The 20,027-nt window shown below is 53.6% G+C and overlaps 1 protein-coding gene across 11 annotated transcripts; it reads right to left on the bottom strand.

The window, feature by feature from the left end:
• Nucleotides 1-2,089: 2,089 nt before the first annotated feature.
• On the bottom strand, nt 2,090-19,512 carry DCAKD (dephospho-CoA kinase domain containing). 11 transcript variants are annotated; one of them, XM_049702302.1, is made up of 6 exons: nt 19,362-19,494; nt 16,310-16,483; nt 10,201-10,316; nt 9,636-9,839; nt 6,299-6,386; nt 2,090-3,336 (listed from the first exon to the last, which is right to left on the bottom strand). In XM_049702302.1, the coding sequence occupies exons 2-6, from the start codon at nt 16,447-16,449 to the stop codon at nt 3,045-3,047; spliced, it is 840 nt and encodes a 279-aa protein (XP_049558259.1). In that variant the 5' UTR covers nt 16,450-16,483; nt 19,362-19,494; the 3' UTR covers nt 2,090-3,044. The 11 variants fall into 11 exon arrangements, 10 of the variants coding, with proteins under 10 accessions (XP_049558259.1, XP_033272860.1, XP_033272866.1 ...); XR_007473587.1 differs by lacking the exon at nt 19,362-19,494 and adding an exon at nt 5,553-5,737 and having other exon boundaries at nt 3,199-3,336; nt 10,201-10,312; nt 11,210-16,453; XM_033416969.2 differs by lacking the exon at nt 16,310-16,483 and having other exon boundaries at nt 10,201-10,393; nt 19,362-19,512.
• Nucleotides 19,513-20,027: the final 515 nt, after the last annotated feature.

Raw genomic sequence — 20,027 nt, 5'->3', positions numbered from 1 at the left:
TTCCTCCTGACCTGGAGTGCCTTTGTGACAGCAGCCCTGGCTGTCCCTCTCCCATCCAATTTCTAGCCATGGTGGCCTGTTATGGAGTGTCCCAAACCTTCCCCTGCCCCTCCCTTCACCCTCCCAAGGACAGAGAGAGACTGAACATCTGAAGAAGAGTTGACAATAACTCCTAGCTAAAGACCAGAGGCGTCATTAATGGGGACAGTGCAGGTAGTGGGAGGGGCATTGTACTGGGAGTCCAGAGCGTGGGATTATGCCTATTGGTTACTTGGGCCCCCGCGGCTCAACCTCTGAGGCTCCTGCACGCCTTCTCAGAGTTGAGGGACTTCAAGGAGATAGTTGCGGGATGTGCTTTGGAATCTGTAAGGCTCTGCTAAGTACCCTATGGCCAGCCTGGGCCTGGGGATGGGGATGGTTTTAGGGGCCCGCCTGTCCCCTTCATCCCCCCCGCCGCCGGGAGGCCGGTGCGCCTGCAGCCCTCGCTGGCGTCTTTACTGCTCCGCGCCGGTGCGGTGAGGCCCAGAGTGGGTGAACGGAGGGCAGGGCCCGAGCGCGCGGTTGCACGGTGGGAGGCCTGGGGAGCGTGCCGGTCGCCCTCGTACGGGGTGGAATCGGGACACATCCGTCCGCCCGGCGGCGCCAGCAAAGAGGACGCAGCGAGCCGCACGGCTTGTTAATTAGCGCCCGGGCCGGGGCCTAGCGCCCGCGCCTCCGCGGCTGGCGGGGGGATCTGACGCCGCCGCGGCACCGTAGGAGAGGCGGAAACGCCACCGGGAGAAAGTTAGTAACCGCTCGGCGAGCACCTGCCGCCGAGGCCCGACCCCAACCTGGGTGGGTGCTGCCACCTGCCGGCCGGAGGGGAGACCGCCCGGCCGGGCGCGGGGCCGGGGCTCCCGGGGTCCTGGCTCCTGCTGTATCCAAGGGGCTCCCGAGCGACCTAGACATGAAGCGACGCCCCAGGGGAAGTAGGATTCTTGTAAGGCCGTCTTGGGCCACCAAGCCTGGGAAAGGGAGGCCGTGGGGAGGGAGGCAAGAGGAGGTGAGTGGGAGCTGTAGGAGGACCTGGGCAAGGGGAGGACGGGATGGCATTTTCTCCACACCTTAACAGGCTGGCCATCCTCTGACATTCTGACATCCAACTCAGTAGACTAGGTCAGGGAGGAAAATAACTCTGGAACTCTATAGTTTGCAAAGGGCTTTCGCTGTTCTCTGACATAAGCATCATGAAGTCAAGAGGTCACGTAAGTAGGAGACAAAGCCCAGTGGGCCAGAGCGATGCCAGGTCTGCTGCCCCTTCCAGGCAGGCCCAGGGACACAGCAGGCAGAGCTCTGAAGCCTGGCTCTGACACGAATAAGATCATCCCTCTGGGCCTGGAATCAGAATAATCCATGCTATGTTACCTCCGGGTGTCACACATCCAGCAGCGTCCGGCATGCCACGCCTTCACGAAGCACCATCTTCTCAGTGAGTAGGGTAACAGGGCACTGGGAGGAGTCCATACCTGTCCTCCCTTACCCACTCTTGCCAGGTCTCAAACCGGAGAAGCGGCTGCCCTCTGCCATTCTCATTCTGCCCTGGCCCTCACCCCACAGCCTGACACCACCTTACCAGCCCTTTGCCCCTCACGGGTTTGCAGTGAGTTAATGAGCTGCTCTGAAGTATGAGCAGCTCTGGGAAAGGGGGCACTGAGTATGGCCACCACAGCAATCGCATTTGTCACACTCATTTCTGGTCTTAATAGGCTGCTGGCCGCAGGATCAACACATCAGCAGATCTGCCGGCTCTGGCAAGGGGAAGCTGATGTCTACATTGGTCTAATTGGGTTGGGGAAAGAAGATGGAGTATGTGGGTGTGAGGCTGCCCCAGCACCTCCACCCACCTCCCATACAGGTACATCTGGACCTGGCTGGAATCCTCCTGGGGCCCCAGAAGAAGTCAGAAGGCAACTGTACCTTCTGGGCCCAGGGAAGTGAGGAGCACAGGTCTTAGTGTGGGAGGAGGCCAAGTCTAACCCCAATGGTACCAGCCAAGTCTGGGAACCTCAGTCAGTCGGTGATGCTGGGGGAACAATGGCAGCACAGGGCATTTCAGATCAACACACTTTATTCAGCACCAATGGCGAGTCAGGCTCTGCACCAGGAACACAGATGAATAAGACACAGTTCCTGCCCTCAAAGGGCTTACAGTCTAGTAGGAGAGACTAACCAGTTTTTGGCTGATTATTATACTGTGGATTCAGGTAAAATGTGGGGCAGGGGGTATCCCAGAGCACCTAACCCAGCCTGGGGCTTCAGATGGTGCCTGAGCTGGAAGGTAACCAGTTGTAGGGGAAAAAAAAAAAGGTTTTCCAGATTGGGGAGCAGCAAGGTGAAGGCAAAGAGGCCAGAAACAGCCTGGTGCACCGTGTGCAGCCTAGCAAGAGCTCAGGGAGGTAGAGTGGTAGGAGGCGGGGAGCAGGGTGCGGAGAGTGCTAGGGAAATGCCACGGTGGGACAGTGGGTCATCCCAGAAGAGGCCTGGCCTCTGCCTCACTACAGCATCACGACAAGGGGATTGTTACTGCCTCCTGGCCAAGGGCTTCAATCTACAGGGGAATCCTGCTTGAAGGCAGCCCTTGGTCTAAACTGATTTCCCATGGTCCACACAGGGGGTTTTGGCCGTGACGGGGCACGTGCTAGGAAAGGGTTCAAGCCCAGGGACCCTCCCAGCTTTAAACACTGGTGACGGCCACTGAAGGTGCTCCTCACCCCCGCCCACAAGAAAGTTACAAGAGTCTACCACTGTTGCTTCCACAGCCCGTGATGGTCACTGTTCCAGAGGGAGGGGCGCTGGGGGAGGTGGGAAGGAGCATCTGCTGACAGAGGGCTGCTTCTCTGCCTTGGACAGGATGTGCTCCGAGGAAGGGTTGGCCCAGTGCAGGGCTCCAGCCCAGATCCAGAGTGTGTGTGCTGAGGGGTTGGGAGGAAACCGGATGCATTCATTACCTGGTTTCAGCCTCTGAGGAGATGGAGACCCAGGAATTCCTGCCTTGCAGGGTCCCGCTAGGGGGAAGGCAGGAGGTAGTGGGTGAGCAGGTAGAGGAGACTGGTGATGCCGGCCAGCCCCGTGAGGACCCCGAGCCGCAGTGGCAGGTACTCCAGGGAGCGCTCCAGCTCGGCGTGCAGGAGGACCACCTGGCGTTTGGTGACACTCCACTCGCCCGAGTTGTCTAGAACGTGGCGGGCCATGCGGGCCTTGTCCTTCAGGGGCAGCTGGGCCTTGATCCGGGCCTCTGCGTCGTCGCGGTTCAGGTTGTTCCGCTCCATCAGCCGGGCCAGCTGCGTGTCTCGGTCACTAGGGACCGGGCAGAAGGGCTGCTCAGACATCGCAGGTCCTGGCCTCCCTCCCAATGGTGCGTGACAGGGGTGGACAGCCCTGGAAGCTCCTGGGCTCCCCCCACCACACCCCACTCTTTGTGAGCACCCTGGTAGCACTGTGGGCTACCTGAGCCCCTTAGTGTAAAAGCGGAGGGAAAAGGGGCAGCTGCTGTTTCCTGCCACCTGGGGTCTCTCCGCTCTGCCACCAGGCCCGAGACTCCCCAGTTTTAAGATGGGAGGATTTGATCACCTGGAATCGGCTACATCCTGCATCCCTGAAAGACCTGTGTCTGCAAGCTAAACACTCCCTTCAGCTCCCCTGGGGGCCTGGCCCTGCGGCCTCAAAAACAGCTTCCCGGTCCACCACAAAGAGCCCTCTCCTTGTCTCCCCACACCTAGTCCCGCACATTCAGAGCAAAAGGACTGGGCTGAGACGGTGGCCACTGGGCTTGATGCCACCGATGAAGTGGGATGCACAGAGCCCAAGAGGAGCAAGGACTTGAGAACTGGGTCCCCTCGGTCCTTGGGACAGGACTGAGCACTGCACAGTAAGCCAGGCAACGCCCAGTCTCCCAACGCCACAGGAAATACAAAGGATGCCTCGCGCGCGCTCTGATGTTACCGCCTGGGTCCTTCCTCGGCAAACTCCCTGTCCTGCTTTTGGCTACACAGGAACTGCCCAGCTGTCCTCTGGAATGGGGTCATCTCTGTGAATGCCTAAGCCCTCAACAGGAACAAGGCGGGAAAGGGCTGCAGCAGCTGTTTTCTGCCATCTGGGGTCTCTCTGCTTTGCCACTAGGCCTGAATTTTCCCGGTTATAAGATGGGAGGATTTGATGACTACAGTTTAGTCCCCTCCTACTTGTGGCCTAGACCCAAGGGCCTCCTGGGATGTGAAGACAGACTTTCCAAGGACAGACATAACTGAACACTAGCCAATCCCAACGCCATTCAGAACTGAACGTGGCAGGAAGTCATTTCTGGCTGACTGATCAGGAAAGACCCTGTAGAAGGATGGCATTTGCACTAGCCTTGGAAAGTAGGTAGGACTTCTGATTTCCTTTGTTAGGAGGACAGCATACTGTCAAGGTCATGGGGCCAATCCCTGCCTGGCTAAGAACAAGGACCATAGCCAACCCTAGTCAGGGACACTGCAGATCTGTGGCTGGGAAAGTCTGGGTGAGAGAATGGAGATGGCCTGGGGCCACCAGTGAGCGCACACCCTTCAGACGGTGAGGCCGTGACCGGGGGCCTCCTGGGATGTGAAGGCAGAACTCTCTGACAGCCCTTCCTGGAGCTCAGGGATAGTCCCAGATGGTTAAAAGACTGACGTTGTTTGTGGTAAGGGAACTTTTGCCCAAACATTTATCCCACAATTGGCAAGCTCCTTGAAAAAGTGAATAATCACATTTTGGTATAATCACACTTTGGTAACGCCCATATTATTTCAAATGCCAATTAAAGGAGTCCATGAGGGGGTCCTTATTTTTGTAAAGCGTGGATCCCTTTTATGAAAAGCAAATAATCACTCATTCATCTCTTGGGCATCTCTCAAGAGCCATACAACCACATGTGGTAAAAGTGGGGCATGTATGGTACCCGAGACCCTGGGAAAGGCTGCTCTGGCTGGTGAGTGGGGCTGGAGGATCTCCTGGGGAGCAGGCAGAATCTACAAAGCTGCAATTATGTGCCAGGAGCCACAGCTATCTCTGCTCTTAGCAAAAGGAAAGCATAGGATGAGGAAGGTGGCAGGGAAAGCATGGAGTCACCTGGTGACTGCAGACGCAACCAGCCCCTGTCTTGTTTACTCACCTACACTCTAATAAGACTTTTTTTTTGAATCCCTTGGTACAAAGTTTCAATTGTATTAAAATTCCAAGGCAAAGAGAACTCTGTCCTCCTGGAGTTGGCTTGGCCTCAGTTGACAGTACTTCACAAACAGAGAACAAAGAACCCAGAGAGGCTGCAGGATTACAGGGCGAGACATGGGCCAGTGGGGGAGCGAAGAGGATGCCTGAGTCCCTGCACCAGGCTCAGCAGATTCAGGCTGCCTTTAAATGCCAACCCACAGCGGGGCGCTGGGGCAGAGGGCAGGGTGATGCTTAGGGCACTGAGCGCTCCAGGCCCCGCCTCCAGTGTGCTCGGAGACTCCCCCACCATTAGTCTGTTGAGAGCAACCCTGTGCCCTAAGTACCTGCAGAGCCAAGTGTCCACCTCTGTGTCTGCTGTACTTATGGGTGGCATCCAGGAAGTTTCTGGAAGGCAGACACACCCTGAAGCCTCATCTGCACTCTCACTCCGCTGGGACTACGACTCATTTTCTCTGACAGCTTGATCCTCCTCTGTTTGCCAAACCTGGATTCTGGTTTGCTTCATGTCCTGGGGGACATGAACAAAGCTCCTTCCTTAGCTGGGTTCTGACAACTCCTTCTCGGCAACTTTCTTCTCATAGATTTCGCCGATGGGTGACCCTGGACAAATTCTGTAACTCCCTGCCTTGAGTTTTCTATAACTCAGAAATATCAACTCCTGTCCTGACTACCTTACGTTGCGAGGTAAACTGAGGGAAGTAATAAATGTTTGGAAAGTTGAGAAGTGCTGCAGGAGGGAAAAGGGAACCAATGAATAAGAACACGGTCGCCCAGGGGAGGGCCCGGCATCTGGGCTGAAGTGCCTCCAATAGCCAGCAGGGGGAGCCCTTCCCAAGCACTAGAGAGACCTGGGGGCCATCACTCCCCCACATCTACTCCCAGGCACATCTGGGTCAGGCACAGAGGTCAGTTTCTAGAGGCTCTGGTCCCTGCTCCCCAAAACCTCTGGGCCTCCTGGCCACCCTGTGGGGAAAGGGCAAAATGCAGGGGGCCATTCTGCAGGTACATGCCTTCCCCCAGGGGTCCTCCTTTCCAGCCTCGGTCAGGCCAGGCCGTGCCACACACTCACCAGTAAACCACCACCGTGTGCTTCATGTACTTGAGCAGCTTCTTGGTCTCAAACAGCAGGGGGATATCCAGAATCACGTAGCGGTATCCTGGGGGGAGGCCAGGAAACCCACAAGTTCAATTCTGCAAGCACACACAGGACTACGTGCTCAGTGTGGGAACAGCGTCCAAGCCACCGCCCCCTACCATCAGGAGCTGCCCGGCAGAGGGGGAGACCTTCCGAGGAGAGGCATAACCTGAATGCTAGCCAGTTCCAATGCCATTCAGAACACAAAGCTGCAGAAAGTCATTTTGGAGTGGGTGATCCAAGAAGACCTTACAGAAGGGATGGCATCTGTATTGGCCTTGAAAAGCGGGTAGGACTTCTGATACTTGAAACCGAGCAGGTGGAGGTGAGGGTTCCAGGAAGGGGAAGAGCTCTGGCGGAAGTGGAGGCCTCGAGCAGAGTGAGGCGAAGCTGACAAGGTGGTCGGGGCAGTCACAAAGGGCTGGGTTCACTTGATCTTCAACCCAAAGAGTTGTTATTTCTGAACAGGGAGGTGACACAGCCAGAGCTGTAGGAGACTGGAGAGAATTTCCAGGAATAAGTGGGCCTATTCTGCCCTACTTCACCCACTTTTCCTCAAAAAAAGAGAAAAAAAAATGATAGGTTCTCCACCAGGAGCCAGGTCCTGCACGGCGCTCTCTGCCGACTCTCCACGAGAAACTCCTATGGGGTGGTGGCCGCAGCAGCCCCAGAGGGAAAGAGGCTGCTTCTCGGCGTCAGAGGCCGCCTCCAGCCAAGGATTACAGGTATGACTCTGGGGGGTGGGAGCGGTTATGACTCATACTACAGAAGTAACTCCCGTGGGGTAGAAGGCACCGACTAGCCCTCCCACTGCAAGCCAAGGCCGGCCAAGTGGGTGCAACCTCACCCACTGTGTGCGGGCATGTCCCTGGGCTACTCGCCCAGGAACACCTGGGGCTCCTAGTTCTCTTTAGGCAAGTGACCGCTGTGTAAGTGTGGAAGAGCTGGCAGGGATCCAGGAGCAGTGAGAAGCGGGTGTGTGTGTGTGTGTGTGTGTGTGTGTGTGTGTGTGTGTGTGTGTGTGTGTGTGTGTGTGTCATGAGATGGGCTCAGATGACACGCCTTGGTTTGTCGCCACCACTGTCTCCCTTTGGGCCCCTTACCAAACCTCACCTGTGTGAATGAGTGAACAGATGGCCCGCTTCACAGGAAGACGGTAAGGATTACATGAGCAAATGCCTGTAAACCCCTCAGCAGCCCCTCACCCAGACCCTCACTCACTGCTCCACAGATGATGGCTGGCTGTTATTACTACAGCTCCCTGGAGGAAGGAGGCTGGCAGTGCTGGCTCCCCAACTCCTGTCCAGCCCAGAACAGGGGCCGAGACCAGGTCCTCACTGGGCCTCTTACCTCCCTTTTCTGCTCCACTCCCGTCCCTTCCTCTCCCTGCACTGTCCTTTCTCCTCGGCCCCTCTCGGGAGCTCGCGGACAGCTCTATGCTTCGCTGGCAAAGGGCTATTCAGCTGTCACATCCCTCCTGCTTGATAAGCTCTGCAAACCACCCTGACTCTATTAAGACATCCATCTGCCTACGCGGAGACCTCCCAACAGCTGGTGATCTTATCTGACGTTTGATTATACCAACTCTGACAGTTGTATTTGTTATACTCATCAGGGGAAAACTGGGACTGTGGAAGCCACAGCTGTCGTCCCCATTTTTCACCTTATCGAGCTGAAAAGAGCTTTCTGGCTTTTATTTAAGTGGTGGTGGCTGGGGAGAGGGGAAGTTGGGTGGATGACACAGCGGGAGAACTTTGGAGCGGGTGACATTATCCGATGCTTAATTTCAGAAGGGGAGAGCCACTGCTGCCTCAAAGCCCTGCAGATAGATGTACTCGCGCCTGGCCTGGGAGTGAACGCGAAAGGGCAGGAATGAAAGGCAGAAGGTCTCGCTCCCGGCGGGGGTGGGCAGTGACGGGAGGGGTCTTGGCACAGATACAAGAGGCAGGACAAAGGTAGCAAGAGTCCTGAGACTGCCCTTGAGGGAGGAGGGAGGAGGCCTGTGGCAAGGTACTGAGATGGGGAGCAAAAGCTGGTCCAGCAGGGAGGATGCTGGGAGCCAGCTCCTGCCTGGCCAGAGCTGGGGGGCGGGGAAGGGAGGGTCAACATGAAGGATGTCTGTCAAGTCATCCCTTTCCTTCTGGAGGGAGGTACTGGCCAGAGGGGACAGCAGTGGGGAGAGGGTCCCCACTCTGTACATGAGAACTTGACGCATGGGAGAATTTGGCCATGATCACAGTGCAAAAGCCCGAAGAAAAGCAAGATGCCTCCCCCATACCCTCCAGGAAGCAAAGTCTCAGCCTCATGACTGACGGGAGACAATCAGCCAGGCCTTCAACCCGGAGCCTGGGCTGGAGGCTCCAGGGCCCAGCGGCTGACAGGCCGCTCTGTAGGGGCCCTGGGCCAGCCTCTCGCCTGATCCTAAACCATTGCTCTCAGCTCTCCCCCTTCTCCTGGGGACTGACCCCATCCTGGACAGTAAAGATCAGGTCACCCCTGCCCAACGCCATCCTGAAGAACCGTGCTTGGACTGTAGCGTACGGCTTGGGAAAGGCTGCCACAGACCCCTGCTTTTCAAACACTCTCCCCTTCCTTCAGTCCTGCCGCATCACTTGGCCATCCCTGAGCACTCCAGGCTAGCTCTCTCCACTGAGGCCCAGCCCCCAAGGATCATCCTCCACTTAGAACCCACCCCCGCCGGCCCTGGCCATCCCGGAGCCTCCCCACCTTACACTCTGCAAACTTACTTTCCCAGGCGGCTCAACCAGCACCAAAGCTGACTGACTACGGTTTACATTGTCGTGGTGTTTGACAGTCACAGCATAGACTTTTAGTCTCCCTAAGAACTTGCCCGGGTTGGCATTATTAGCCTTACTATGCAGAGGAGGAAACAGGCGCGGGGGCGGGGGTGCACTCCACAGTCACACCGCTGGAAACCGTGAGGGCCAGGACTTAAACTCAGGTCTTATGACTCCATTATTCGCCAGCTACTATGACTCCCACCCTATTAGAAAAATCAGCTTCCTGGGGTTCATGGCTCAAGAGCCTCAAGTGTCTCTTCTCATTAAACTGTCAGCCCCCTTAAGAGCTGAGGGACATCACTTCTCTCTGGGGCTGGTACAGGGCTGCACGGAGGACGCCAACGAGCAGAGTGAACTCAACAGCCTAGATGATAACCAGCTCCTCCCCCTGCTCCCACCCCCACCCCCGCCAACCTTTCTGCAGGGGAGAAAGGCCTGGGCCCCACCCCGTCCCAGGCCCCGGGTCTTACCCCGGAGGAAGAACTTGAAGGTCTCCTTCATCATTTCCTTGCAGATCTCGGGGTGGGTGATGGAGTTGAGCAGGTGCCGCCGGTCGGGCTGGTTAAAGATCAGGTCCCCCAGGACCTTTCGATCGATGTTGCCATTCTCCAGCAAGACCTCAGTGCCGAAGGCCTCCACGATACGCCGGTGGGCAGGGTACCCTGGCTGGACGACTGTGGCATGAAGAGGAGCCTGGGTCACTCGCTGGAGCCTCCAGCCCAGCCAGGGGACTCTGAGCAACCAGAGGCAAAATGATGGCGGAACCCAGGGGTTCTTCTTTCAGTTGCAGCAAAAACAAGATGAGGGGAGGGAAAGCAGAGAGGAGAGCAGAGTGCACAGAATCCCTGGTGTTGGTCATAGGGTGAGGGGAGCTGGAGGGAAGAGTGGGGGTGGGGCAGTAGGGGGCAGGAGACCAGGGCTGATGGGAAGGCCCCCCGCCCCCGAGGGCTTGAAGAGCCTTATAAAAAGGTGAGGCCTCATGGAAGGAAGGGAGCCCAGGGCATCTGCTGTGTACAACCCGCCCCCCCAACTCACCATGCCGGGCAATGACGTCCACATCAATCACCGCACAACCCAGCTGCTGGAACACCTGGATCACCGAGCTCTTGCCTGAGGCAATGCCCCCTGTCAGGCCCACCAGGAACATCTTCCTAGGAAAGAGGGAGGTCACCGGAGGCCAAGCTCCCCGGTTGAGATGGTCCCGCACAGGAAAGCTGGAAGGACCTGCCTGTGGCACAGAGCAGGCCTAGTCAGTGTGGAGCCAAATGGCTGGGGGACAGCAAGGCAAAGGCGGGGGAGCAAGACACAGCTGGCCAGGCAGAGCCTCCCCTGAGCTCGGGAGGCTCAGGGTCCACCCGAGACAGAAAACTCTTTCAGGAGAGGCCTCCGGTGTTCTTTTAAAGACACTCATGAAGAAGGCAAACTAACACTATAAATTTAGCAATCAAAACGCTGAGCAGGCAGAGCAAGGTCGGGTGCTATTAAGCAAAGAGAGCTTTCTGGAGGCTGCCGTACCCCACTGCAGGCAAGCTCCCATAGGAAAGGGACACCTGTCCCTCTGGGGTGAACCCAAGGCGCTCTCCAGATGGCCCCAGCCTCCGCTTTCTAGTCTGGGACACTGAGGCTCACGGGGAGGAAATGGCCTGCCTGCCACACCCTAGCACCGGCACCGGGAGGCCTGGTGACTGGTGTACACTGAGAGTAATAATCCCTCCTTCTCATCTAAGAAGCAGCCCAGGTGGGGAGCTCAGCGAGAGGCAGTGGCTGAGTGGCCACTAAGCCTGAGGTTTAGAGAAGTGTGGATCATGCCAAGAAGGAACGAGGGAAGGAAAACAGGCTTGGTGGGGAGGTAGCCTTCAGCCTGGCGTGGTGATCTGCGGTTCTCAGACTGAGCAGTTGCAGTACAGCACAGAGGCTAGGAGCACAGACCCTTCAAATCCAGTTGCTCCACCTGCATGCTGTGCAACCCGGGGCAAGTCACTTGCCTCTCTCAACCTCAGTTTTCTTCATCCATAAAATGGGGGTAAAATGCAGATGACAGAACCTGCCTCCTAAGGCTGTTGTGCAGACTGACCGAGAAAACACATCTACAGCCCTTGGTGCACTGCCACTGACGTGGTAAATGCCCTGGAAAGGAGGTGAGGGTGCTGGTGCAGGACGGATGCTCTGAGTCAGTCATACTGCAAGGCATGGAAAGAAAAAAAAGACTTTCATGAAGTCAGGTCCCCATTCCTGCAGCCTCAGACGATCTCACAGTAGATTTTAAGCCGTGTTGCATTTTCAGTAAACATGGTTACCATGTCCTGGACTCTGTTCCCAAACTGGGAGAAATTAAATCAAAGGCCAGGTCTCTCCCATCCTTCCTTCAGCATCAAAGGAAGGATGTCCAGGACCCTGAAACCTGTCCTAGGACTTTTTTTTTTTGGTTAAACAGCAGATTTACTGTCCTAATTACAGTTTGCTTGAGCTTATACTGAAATGAGTCTGCTTCCCCTGAGGACACACTAAACGACAGGGGGAGGCAGCCGCTCGGGTGTGGGCTGAGTGGGTGGGTGGCTTGGGGCAGCAGGGGACCAACCTAGATGTTTAAATCTGCCCGCGCTCATTCTCACCCAGGGAAGCCAGCGAGGAGAGAGGAAAATATCCACCAGAATCATCATCCACATGGAGAGATCTAACTAAATTATTAAACCGTTTACAAGGCATTTCTCTACAATCTCTCTGAGACTGGAGTTGCCCCTAGGTAGGTCTCCCTCCAGCTTACAAAAGAGGAATTAAGGACAGGGTTCACTTGCGGGGGAAAAAAAAAATTCATCCACTCAGCTGAAGCTTTTTAAAATTTTTTTAATTAAAAAATTAAAAAAATTTTTTTTGGCTGGGCCGCACGACTTGTGGGATCTTAGTTCCCTGACCAGGGATTGAACCTAGGCCCTCAGCAGTGAGATCGTGGAGTCTTATCCACTGGACCACCAGGGAATTCCTTATTTATTTATTTTTGGTGAAGTTTTGAAATGGGATATTTAGCACCAGCGTTTTAAATCCAAACTCTGTCCTGTTGTCCCTAAAGCACTGGGTCCTCTTCTGCGGAAGACCCATCTTGAAAACAGGCCGCAGCTGAGGGAAGGGGCAAGGGCTGGTTCTCCACAAGGCCCTGACCCCTCATCGATGAAAGCAAGCCACTGTCACCTGGTCACCCAGGTTTGCCGAGTTGGGTAAGGGGGCCTGTAAGACCATGTGGCCAAACAGACCTCACCTCCTTCCTGTACACAGGACCAGGATCCGCCTCGAGACCTACTGAGTCAGATCTTGGTGTTGGGGGCTGGAGGTACCCAGGCCGTTCTGCTGTGCAACAGGGCTTGGAATGGACTCTTTGTTTACGATGGTAAAGACTGAGGACCAGAGAAGAAGGGACTTGCCCAGGACCACAACTAAAAGCAGAGCCTGGATGGAATTCAGGGCTCCTAACTCCAAGTCTAGACCCCTGCCTTAATGTACCCCGGGAATGGAAACTTAATTTACATTTAGATTAAGACAAAATAAGGATGGCACATCCGTCTGTAGGCAAATCAATTTGGGGCCAAAGAAAAATTATTTCTTGATGATCACACTGGTGTTTTCCCTCTGCAGAATAGGGGGCCGGATCTTATGGACAACCACCAGGGCACAGAGATAAATTCCAGGCTCAATTCTGCCCCAGCCTCCTTGGGTAACCCAGTGAAGAGCTTCCCTTCTTGGGGCCCTGGATGACCATCTGTAGAAACAGACGAACAGCTGCTTGGCCTCTGCCAGGAAGGCCGAGGGGATGGAGGAGCACATGCCCAGGGAAGCTGTGGGCCCCTGGCTTAAAGGGGCTGGACAAATAACAGCTGTTCCCATTTGACAAGCCCCTCCATAGCTCACTCCTTCATGAACCGCTGAACGAGTTCCTCTGGGCTTTGCAGCAACCAAAGGAAAACACAGGTCTTGCCCCACAGGAAAATTCTGAGAGACAGACAGTAACAAATGGAACCAACCAATAACAGAGCACTGACAGGTGAGCGAGAGCGATCACGTGGTACTCACCCTGGGCCTGGGGAGGGTGGGGGATGGGTCTGCCCAAGAGGCGCACTGACCGAGAGCCCACTGTCCCCTTAAGGCTCAGCAAGGAGGTAACGAAGGTTTAGGTTCCCAGCTGCCTCAAAGTCAGGCACCCATATCCACGCAGACCTGTCCCGTAGCTCCTCTGCAGGCACCTACCAGAAGAGTGACCACCTTTGATATCCTCTTCTTGATCTGGCTCAAAAACCATCAAAAAGCTCACGATAAGTGTGGCGGTGCTGAGTGGGGGAGGGCATCAAGAGTGACGGGGGTCATTGTTTTAAACGAGGGACCAAAGCAGTCACTCTGAGTGAGGACCTGAAAGCAGCGAGGAAGCAGGCCACCTCTCTCGGTGCAGCCTCGTCCACCCCCCAAACCCAAATCAGGCCTCTGACATCTCTCACCACTTCATTTCCTCTCCTTCCCTTGTGCCCACTGTGCTTTGTACTTTTGTGTGACTACGTGTTAGATAAAATAAGCTCCACAAGGTCACAAGCTGTGTCCAGTTTGGACCCTTCTGTCTCTAGCATCTAGCCCGGTGTCTAGTGACTGTCAGTCGCTCACCAGGTGAGTGATATTGGTCACGTTATTTAAGCTTTCTTTGACTTAGTTTCTTCACCTGTAAAATGGAGCTAAGGACACCTACTCTGGGTTGCCATGAAGAGTAAATGTGTTAATACGTGCAAAGCACTTAGAACAGTACTTAGCACACAAGGAACCCTCAACCAATGTTCCCTTCTTGTTCTGACAGTGTTTGATAACTATGCGTAGAATGAATGACTGAATGACTCCAGAAGCAGGAAAGGGAATGGGAAATACTTGGGGGTCACATTCTCCCCTCAGTGGCAAAGGGGAGGCTCCCAGCCTGCTCCTCTTTCCATAAGAACATGCTGCTCACTGCCAGTAAATCCCTCCAGGAGAAAAGTGCAAACAAACAAAACACCCAATGGGTTCAAGCAGAATAAGGAACTGAGGGACTTCCCTGGTGCTCCAGTGATTAAGAATCTGCCTTCCAGTGCAGGGGATGTGGGTTCGATCCCTGGTCAGGGAACTAAGATCCCACATGGCATGCCACAACTAGAGAGAAGCCTGCGTGCTGCAACTAAGACCCGATGCAGCCAAAAATAAATAAATAAATAATGTGGGTTTTTTAACAAAAAAGAATAAGGAACTGATATGTGAATGGACACACTTTCTTTCCTCCCTCGGGAGAGCTCGGGACTTGGGTTGGAGGCGAGTTCCCTTGTTTTGCATCTCCCAGTCAACAGCCCCACACCGGCCTGCCCAGCCAGGGCCCGCTCCCTCATGAACTTCCAGCCTCTTTCCTCCTCCTTCTGCAGCCTCTCAGGATTTCACCCTGGGCATGTCTGACCAGCCACACGCTTCTCCTCTGAATTGTTTTCCAAAGGGGATGTATCCACGTTGCTCCAATGATCAATATAATCATTCATGAAAACGAGTTGTTCCCTGCCTTGGGACCCAATTATTTTCTTGTGGAAGCAGTGGTTGCAAAAATATATTGTTTTCCAATTAACTGATAAGTGCTATTTTTATCTACAGTTTCCTGGCTCCTGATCTTTCATTATTGGTGAGAGGCTGCTGTTCAAACCTGGGTCCAAGTTCTCTTCTCTTCATCTGCTGGGCCTATTAAGTCACCACCTCCTTCTCCAGGCTGCCAATGACCTGGAGGGAGGCCCCAGAGCAGGTGCTGGCGGTCAGCCTCCCTCTCCCTCGGCCCTCACCAACACCAAGGGAAGGGAGGGAGGGAGGGAGGGAGGGAGCAGGTCTTTCTTCTAGAGCCCTCTCCAGGCACACACCATCACTCCAGGGAGCTTTCATGGGTGGACAGGGAGGTCGTTTGGACTGGACTACAACACTGGTGTTGATGCAGAAAAAAGGATCACGGGGAATGCCAAATCTCAGGGTCTGTGAACGCAGCCCCGTGGCCTAGGGCAATTTACTTCAGAGCTGTGGGCTTCTATTTCCTTGCATATAAAACAGGATTAATAATGACTACTCACGGGGGTTTCGTCAGGACTGAATGAGGTACCATATGCCCCCATCACCTCATCTTCCCCAACTCAACGTGTGACACGTCGGTGACTGCTGTCTACTCCCTTTCCCTGAAGGGCACCTCCGTCCTTTCAGCTGCTCAGGCCAAAACCCTCGGCACCCTCCTGGCTCCTCTCTCACAATCTTCATCCAACACACCCGCGCCCCCTGCCAGCTCTACCTTCCAGCTTCACCACCTAGACAGACACGCCCGCCGGCCCCCCCCCACAGCCCCGCCAACCCCGCCCACCGTCTTGCTCCTGGATTACTGCAGCAGCCTCCCAGTGATCTGCTGCCACCTTTGCTCCCCGACAGTCTGTTCGTCATAACAGCAGCTAGTGTGGTTGGATAGTGTCATCCCTCTGCCAAAACCCTCCAAGGTCCCCATCTCACTTCAAGCCCAGTCCTTAGAGTCCCGTAGGGGCCTCCTGACAGACACAGCTCCATTCTCTCCAGGCACCCACCACTCCCCCCCCTTGAATGAGACCCTCCAGCCACCCTGACTGCCTTGCTGCTCCTTGACCGTGCTGAGCACTCCCACCTCGGGCCTGTGGACACGCTGTTCCCTCCACACACAAGGTCCTTTCCCCCAAGGGTCTCACGGCTCACCCCCTTCTCCGCTCAGTTGTCACCCTATCAGAGACTGCCCTGAACATGTAAAATAGCACCGTTTCCCTCGTGTTTCACTTTTCTTCACTGCACTTATCACCCCTCAAATATTATGTCTATGTGATTATTTATTGTAATCTTCCTCTCTCCCTAGAATCTGAGCACTATTGAATTCAAGGTGCTTAAAACAGGGCCCGACGAGCAGCAGGGCCTCAGACAATATCGGCTGAATACTGTACCTAAAGCTCACAGCAAAATGTCCAGCTCTTGGGTCAGCAGGAACTCAACAGTAACTATTTTAAAATAAGAACATGTCTGTTCCAGAAAACGTACTGTGACCATCACAAAACCTCTTCCACATCACTTCCCACCCCCACATTCCTGGGCTGAGATATCTTGGGCTCACAAATGAGGAAACCGAGGCAAGGAGTGCCTAGGAAGCTGAGTGTCCCAGCAGGCAGGGACTGGAGTGTAAGAGCTGCCATCCACCGTCTGAGCTGCTCCCTGTGTGCCTGGACGTCGTGGATCCCATCTGATCAGCACCATGACCCAAAGAAGTCAGTTCTTACTTATTCCCATTCTAAAGGTGAGGAAATGGAAGGTAAAAGAAGTTAGGTATTTGCCCACCGTAGTTCCAAGTGGTCTTCATACTGGAGGAGGCACGAAGATTTTCCAAGGGACACAAAAACATGGTTTAAGAGGAATAAATTTCAACTCAGTTTGCCAAGTGTCTCCCTATGAGAACAGATCACACTTGGAACATGCTGCGGGCTATCTTTTCCCAGGTTCCCAGAAAGGTGTAACTACCCACCCATGCCAAATTTTACTAAGGTGCATTGTTCCACGGTGCAAAATACCCCTGGCACCCCAAAGGGGTAATTCAAAATATAAGTATTCATGCCAAGAATGTGATTGTTTATAGTGACCACGTAACAAATTCTCCTGCTGAGTCCGGTGCTTTCTAAACCTTTGCCTTCAGTAAAGTTAAAGGAGGACCTAAAAGAACTGTCAGCTGACAAGTCATTAGTAATTGACATCACGGTGATTTTTTGGCCCATAACTCAAAAGATGTTCAAAGAGTTGAGTATTACTGCCACAACGAAATGTCTTCAACTCCTCTGTATTTATTTACAAGAACCAACTTTTTCAATGCTTACGGGCATGAGAGAAAAAAAAGCTCTGCTCTTTCTAGCAAATATACATGGATACGTATATGAATTTTTTAAAAAGTTCCATTTGGCTTATTAAGAGAAGCATTTTAAATAAAACTTATGTTTAACAATGATCAAAACTAGTTGTTGTGGTCAATTGGGTATTTTACAATTTTTGAACTCAATCCAAAAGAAAATGTTTAATATTATGACAATACAATTTTCAAGTGTTTTAATTTTTGTACGTATTTTTGTTGCAGAGAAGTAGGACAACAAACCAAAGACTTCGAGCATAAAATCGATTTTACTAGAAAAAAATTCTGTGGAGGAAATATAGTGGAAATACGAGTTCAAGGAGGAAAAAGGAACAATGTAAAATTTCAACCGTTAAATAAAAATTGGTGGAATTCCCTGGTGGCGCAGTGGTTAAGAATCTGCCTGACAATGCAAGGGACACAGGTTCAAGCCCTGGCCCAGGAAGATCCCACATGCCGCGGAGCAACTAAGCCCCGTGTGCCACAACTACTGAGCCTGCTCTCTAGAGCCTGCGAGCCACAACTACTGAGCCCACGTGCCACAACTACTGAAGCCTGCGCGCCTAGAGCCCGTGCTCCGCAACAAGAGAAGCCATGACAATGAGAAGCCCACGAACCGCAACGAAGAGTAGCCCCGGCTCACGACAACTAGAGAAAGCCTGCGCACAGCAACAAAGACCTAACACAGCCAAAAATAAATAAATAAATTAATTAAAAAAAAAAAAGAATCCACCTACCCATGCAGGGGACACGGGTTCAAGCCCTGGTCCCTGGTCCGGGAAGATCCCACATGCCGCGGAGCAAGCTCGTGCGCCACAACTACTGAGCCCAAGCGCCACAACTACTGAGGCTGAGCTCTAGAGCCCATGAGCCACAACTACCGAAGTGCGCGCACCACGATGAGAAGCCCGCGCACTGCAATGAAGAGTACCCCCCCTCTCGCCACAACTAGAGAAAGCCCCCCGCGCAGCAACGAAGAGCCAACGCAGCCAAAAGTAAATAAATAAATAAGTAAATTTATATATTAAAAAAACCCCTATATATAAAAAAAAACTGGTTCATGTATTCTTTTCAAAGGATGAGGGAAATCAAATCACTGCAGATTTAAGTGCCTAATGTAACAGTTTTATTTTTTAAATGTCCATATTTACAATTAACCAAAAATCATATCCTTTGAAACTTTCAGAGAAAAATTTTTGCAATCTAAAAATGGGAGAGTGGGTAGTTTTCAAAACAAAGCTAAGCTCACTGCTACTGCTGGCCTGCCTTCAGTCCTAAAGGCACAGGTACTAAGTGAGGTTCTGAACCCTTTAACCAGATTACCCAGGAGGACACATCCAGACCTTGCTCGAAAGACAGAAGAGGATCTGGTGGGAATTTAGGGCTCCAAGGAAGAACCACCCCAACTGGCCTGTCCACTTTCTATCATCAGCCAGATCTCTAGCATTTCATCGTGTCCCCAGGCCTGTCTGCACCCTGCCAAATCCATCTGATTCATTTAGGCAAAATCTGCACAGCTGGCCCCCAAAGAAACCATATGCAAAGGCTTCCACTTCCTCAACTTTAAAACTAGGACTTAACGTCAAAGTTCATTCGGGTGACAATTTCTGCATAACTGGGAGAGAAACATCTTTGAAAACTTCGTAAACAAACTCAGCTCCAGAGGCGCCAAAGCCTCCGTTTGCGAAGCTGGGAGGCGGAGAAAAGCAGGGGGTCAGGCTGCCCTCTTCATCAATGCATAAGTGGGAACTCCATGCCTCCAATTTTTCACATGAGCAGAGTCGGAAAGGTACCCAAGATCACACAACTATAAGTGGCAGACGCTGGCTTCAAAAATCAAACTTATATCTGACCACAAAGGTCTGAAGTGCAGTAGCTTTGGACTGAACCAGAGTTTGAATTCAATTTCCACCGCCTTCTAGCTGTAAACCTTTCTTGGTTTCCACAGCTGTAAAACAGGGAAAACATCACCTTACTTAGTAGGGCTGCTGTCAAGGCAATGAGCCATGGAGGTAAAATAGTATGTGCTCAATAAACTGTAACCAAGGCTTGAAAGAAAGGCGCGTACTCTACGCTACACCACGCAGCACAACTGGTGCGCCCAGAGCCCGGCACCAGGACACAATACCTCCGGGGTGGACCCAGCTCTCCGGGGTGGCCTGATCGCCCAAGAGAGCAATGCAACCCCGGGAGCCGCCGCCGGGAGCCGGCGCCCGGCCCGCCCCTCCCCGGGCCCGGCAGCTCCCACTTGCCCGTGCGGCGCTCTACGTACCCGGGGCCTCTGACCCGGCCTCGGAAGCCGCGTTTCGCCCAGTCCCAAAGACGTTCACTGGGTGGCTCCCGGAGGGCAGACGAGGCCTCAGGAGCGCGCGCACGCGGACCGGACGTCCGGCCAGCGGAAGGGGGCGGGACCGGGGAGGCGGGGCGGGACCGGGGACAGGAGAATCGGGAAAACGCGCAGCCCTAGAGCGCTGAGCCGCTGGGGACAGCAGGGTTACTCCTCTCTCCGAGCCAAAGCCTTTCCAAGCTGGGGGAGAAAATCCGGAGAGTCCTAGCTTCGAATTCAGGACTGGCCATCACTAGCTGTGCAGCCTCTAAGCACATTGTACCTGCCAGGTCTTAAGAGCACTCTGTAGGCATTAATTATCTCATTGAATCCTCACAGTCCTTGAGGTAGATACCGTCATCCCCATTTTACACAAAAGGAAACTGACATTTAAAGGTTAATCCGTTTGCCCTCTCTTAAAATGTACGTTGGCCGCAGAGCTCATTATGTCCATACAAGCCTAGTAAGTCACTTTACCTCTCACTCTCTCTCCTCAATCAAAGTGCAAATAATCGCTACTGTGCTGCTTGTTGAAAGAATTGGAAATACATAAAAGCATCTAATGGTGCCTCACATATAGTAGGTGGTCCTTAATTAACTCCTACTCTACCT

The sequence above is a fragment of the Orcinus orca genome, chromosome 19 (genome assembly GCF_937001465.1).
Source record: "Orcinus orca chromosome 19, mOrcOrc1.1, whole genome shotgun sequence".
NCBI classification, from domain to species: domain Eukaryota; kingdom Metazoa; phylum Chordata; class Mammalia; order Artiodactyla; family Delphinidae; genus Orcinus; species Orcinus orca.
Note: the sequence above shows the minus strand (reverse complement) of the source record. Positions and strands in the feature narration are given on the sequence as shown.

Excerpts from the sequence above, each read along its gene's own strand:
- DCAKD (XM_049702301.1), bottom strand. The coding sequence starts at position 11,356 with ATGCCTTGCAGTATGACTGACTCAGAGCATCCGTCCTGCACCAGCACC. Across the intron at positions 10,313-11,209 it reads ACAACAGCCTTAGGAGGCAG|ATGTTCCTGGTGGGCCTGAC; the intron begins GTTCTGTCATCT and ends TTTCCTAGGAAG. Across the intron at positions 6,387-9,635 it reads CTTCAAGTTCTTCCTCCGGG|GATACCGCTACGTGATTCTG; the intron begins GTAAGACCCGGG and ends GCCTCCCCCCAG.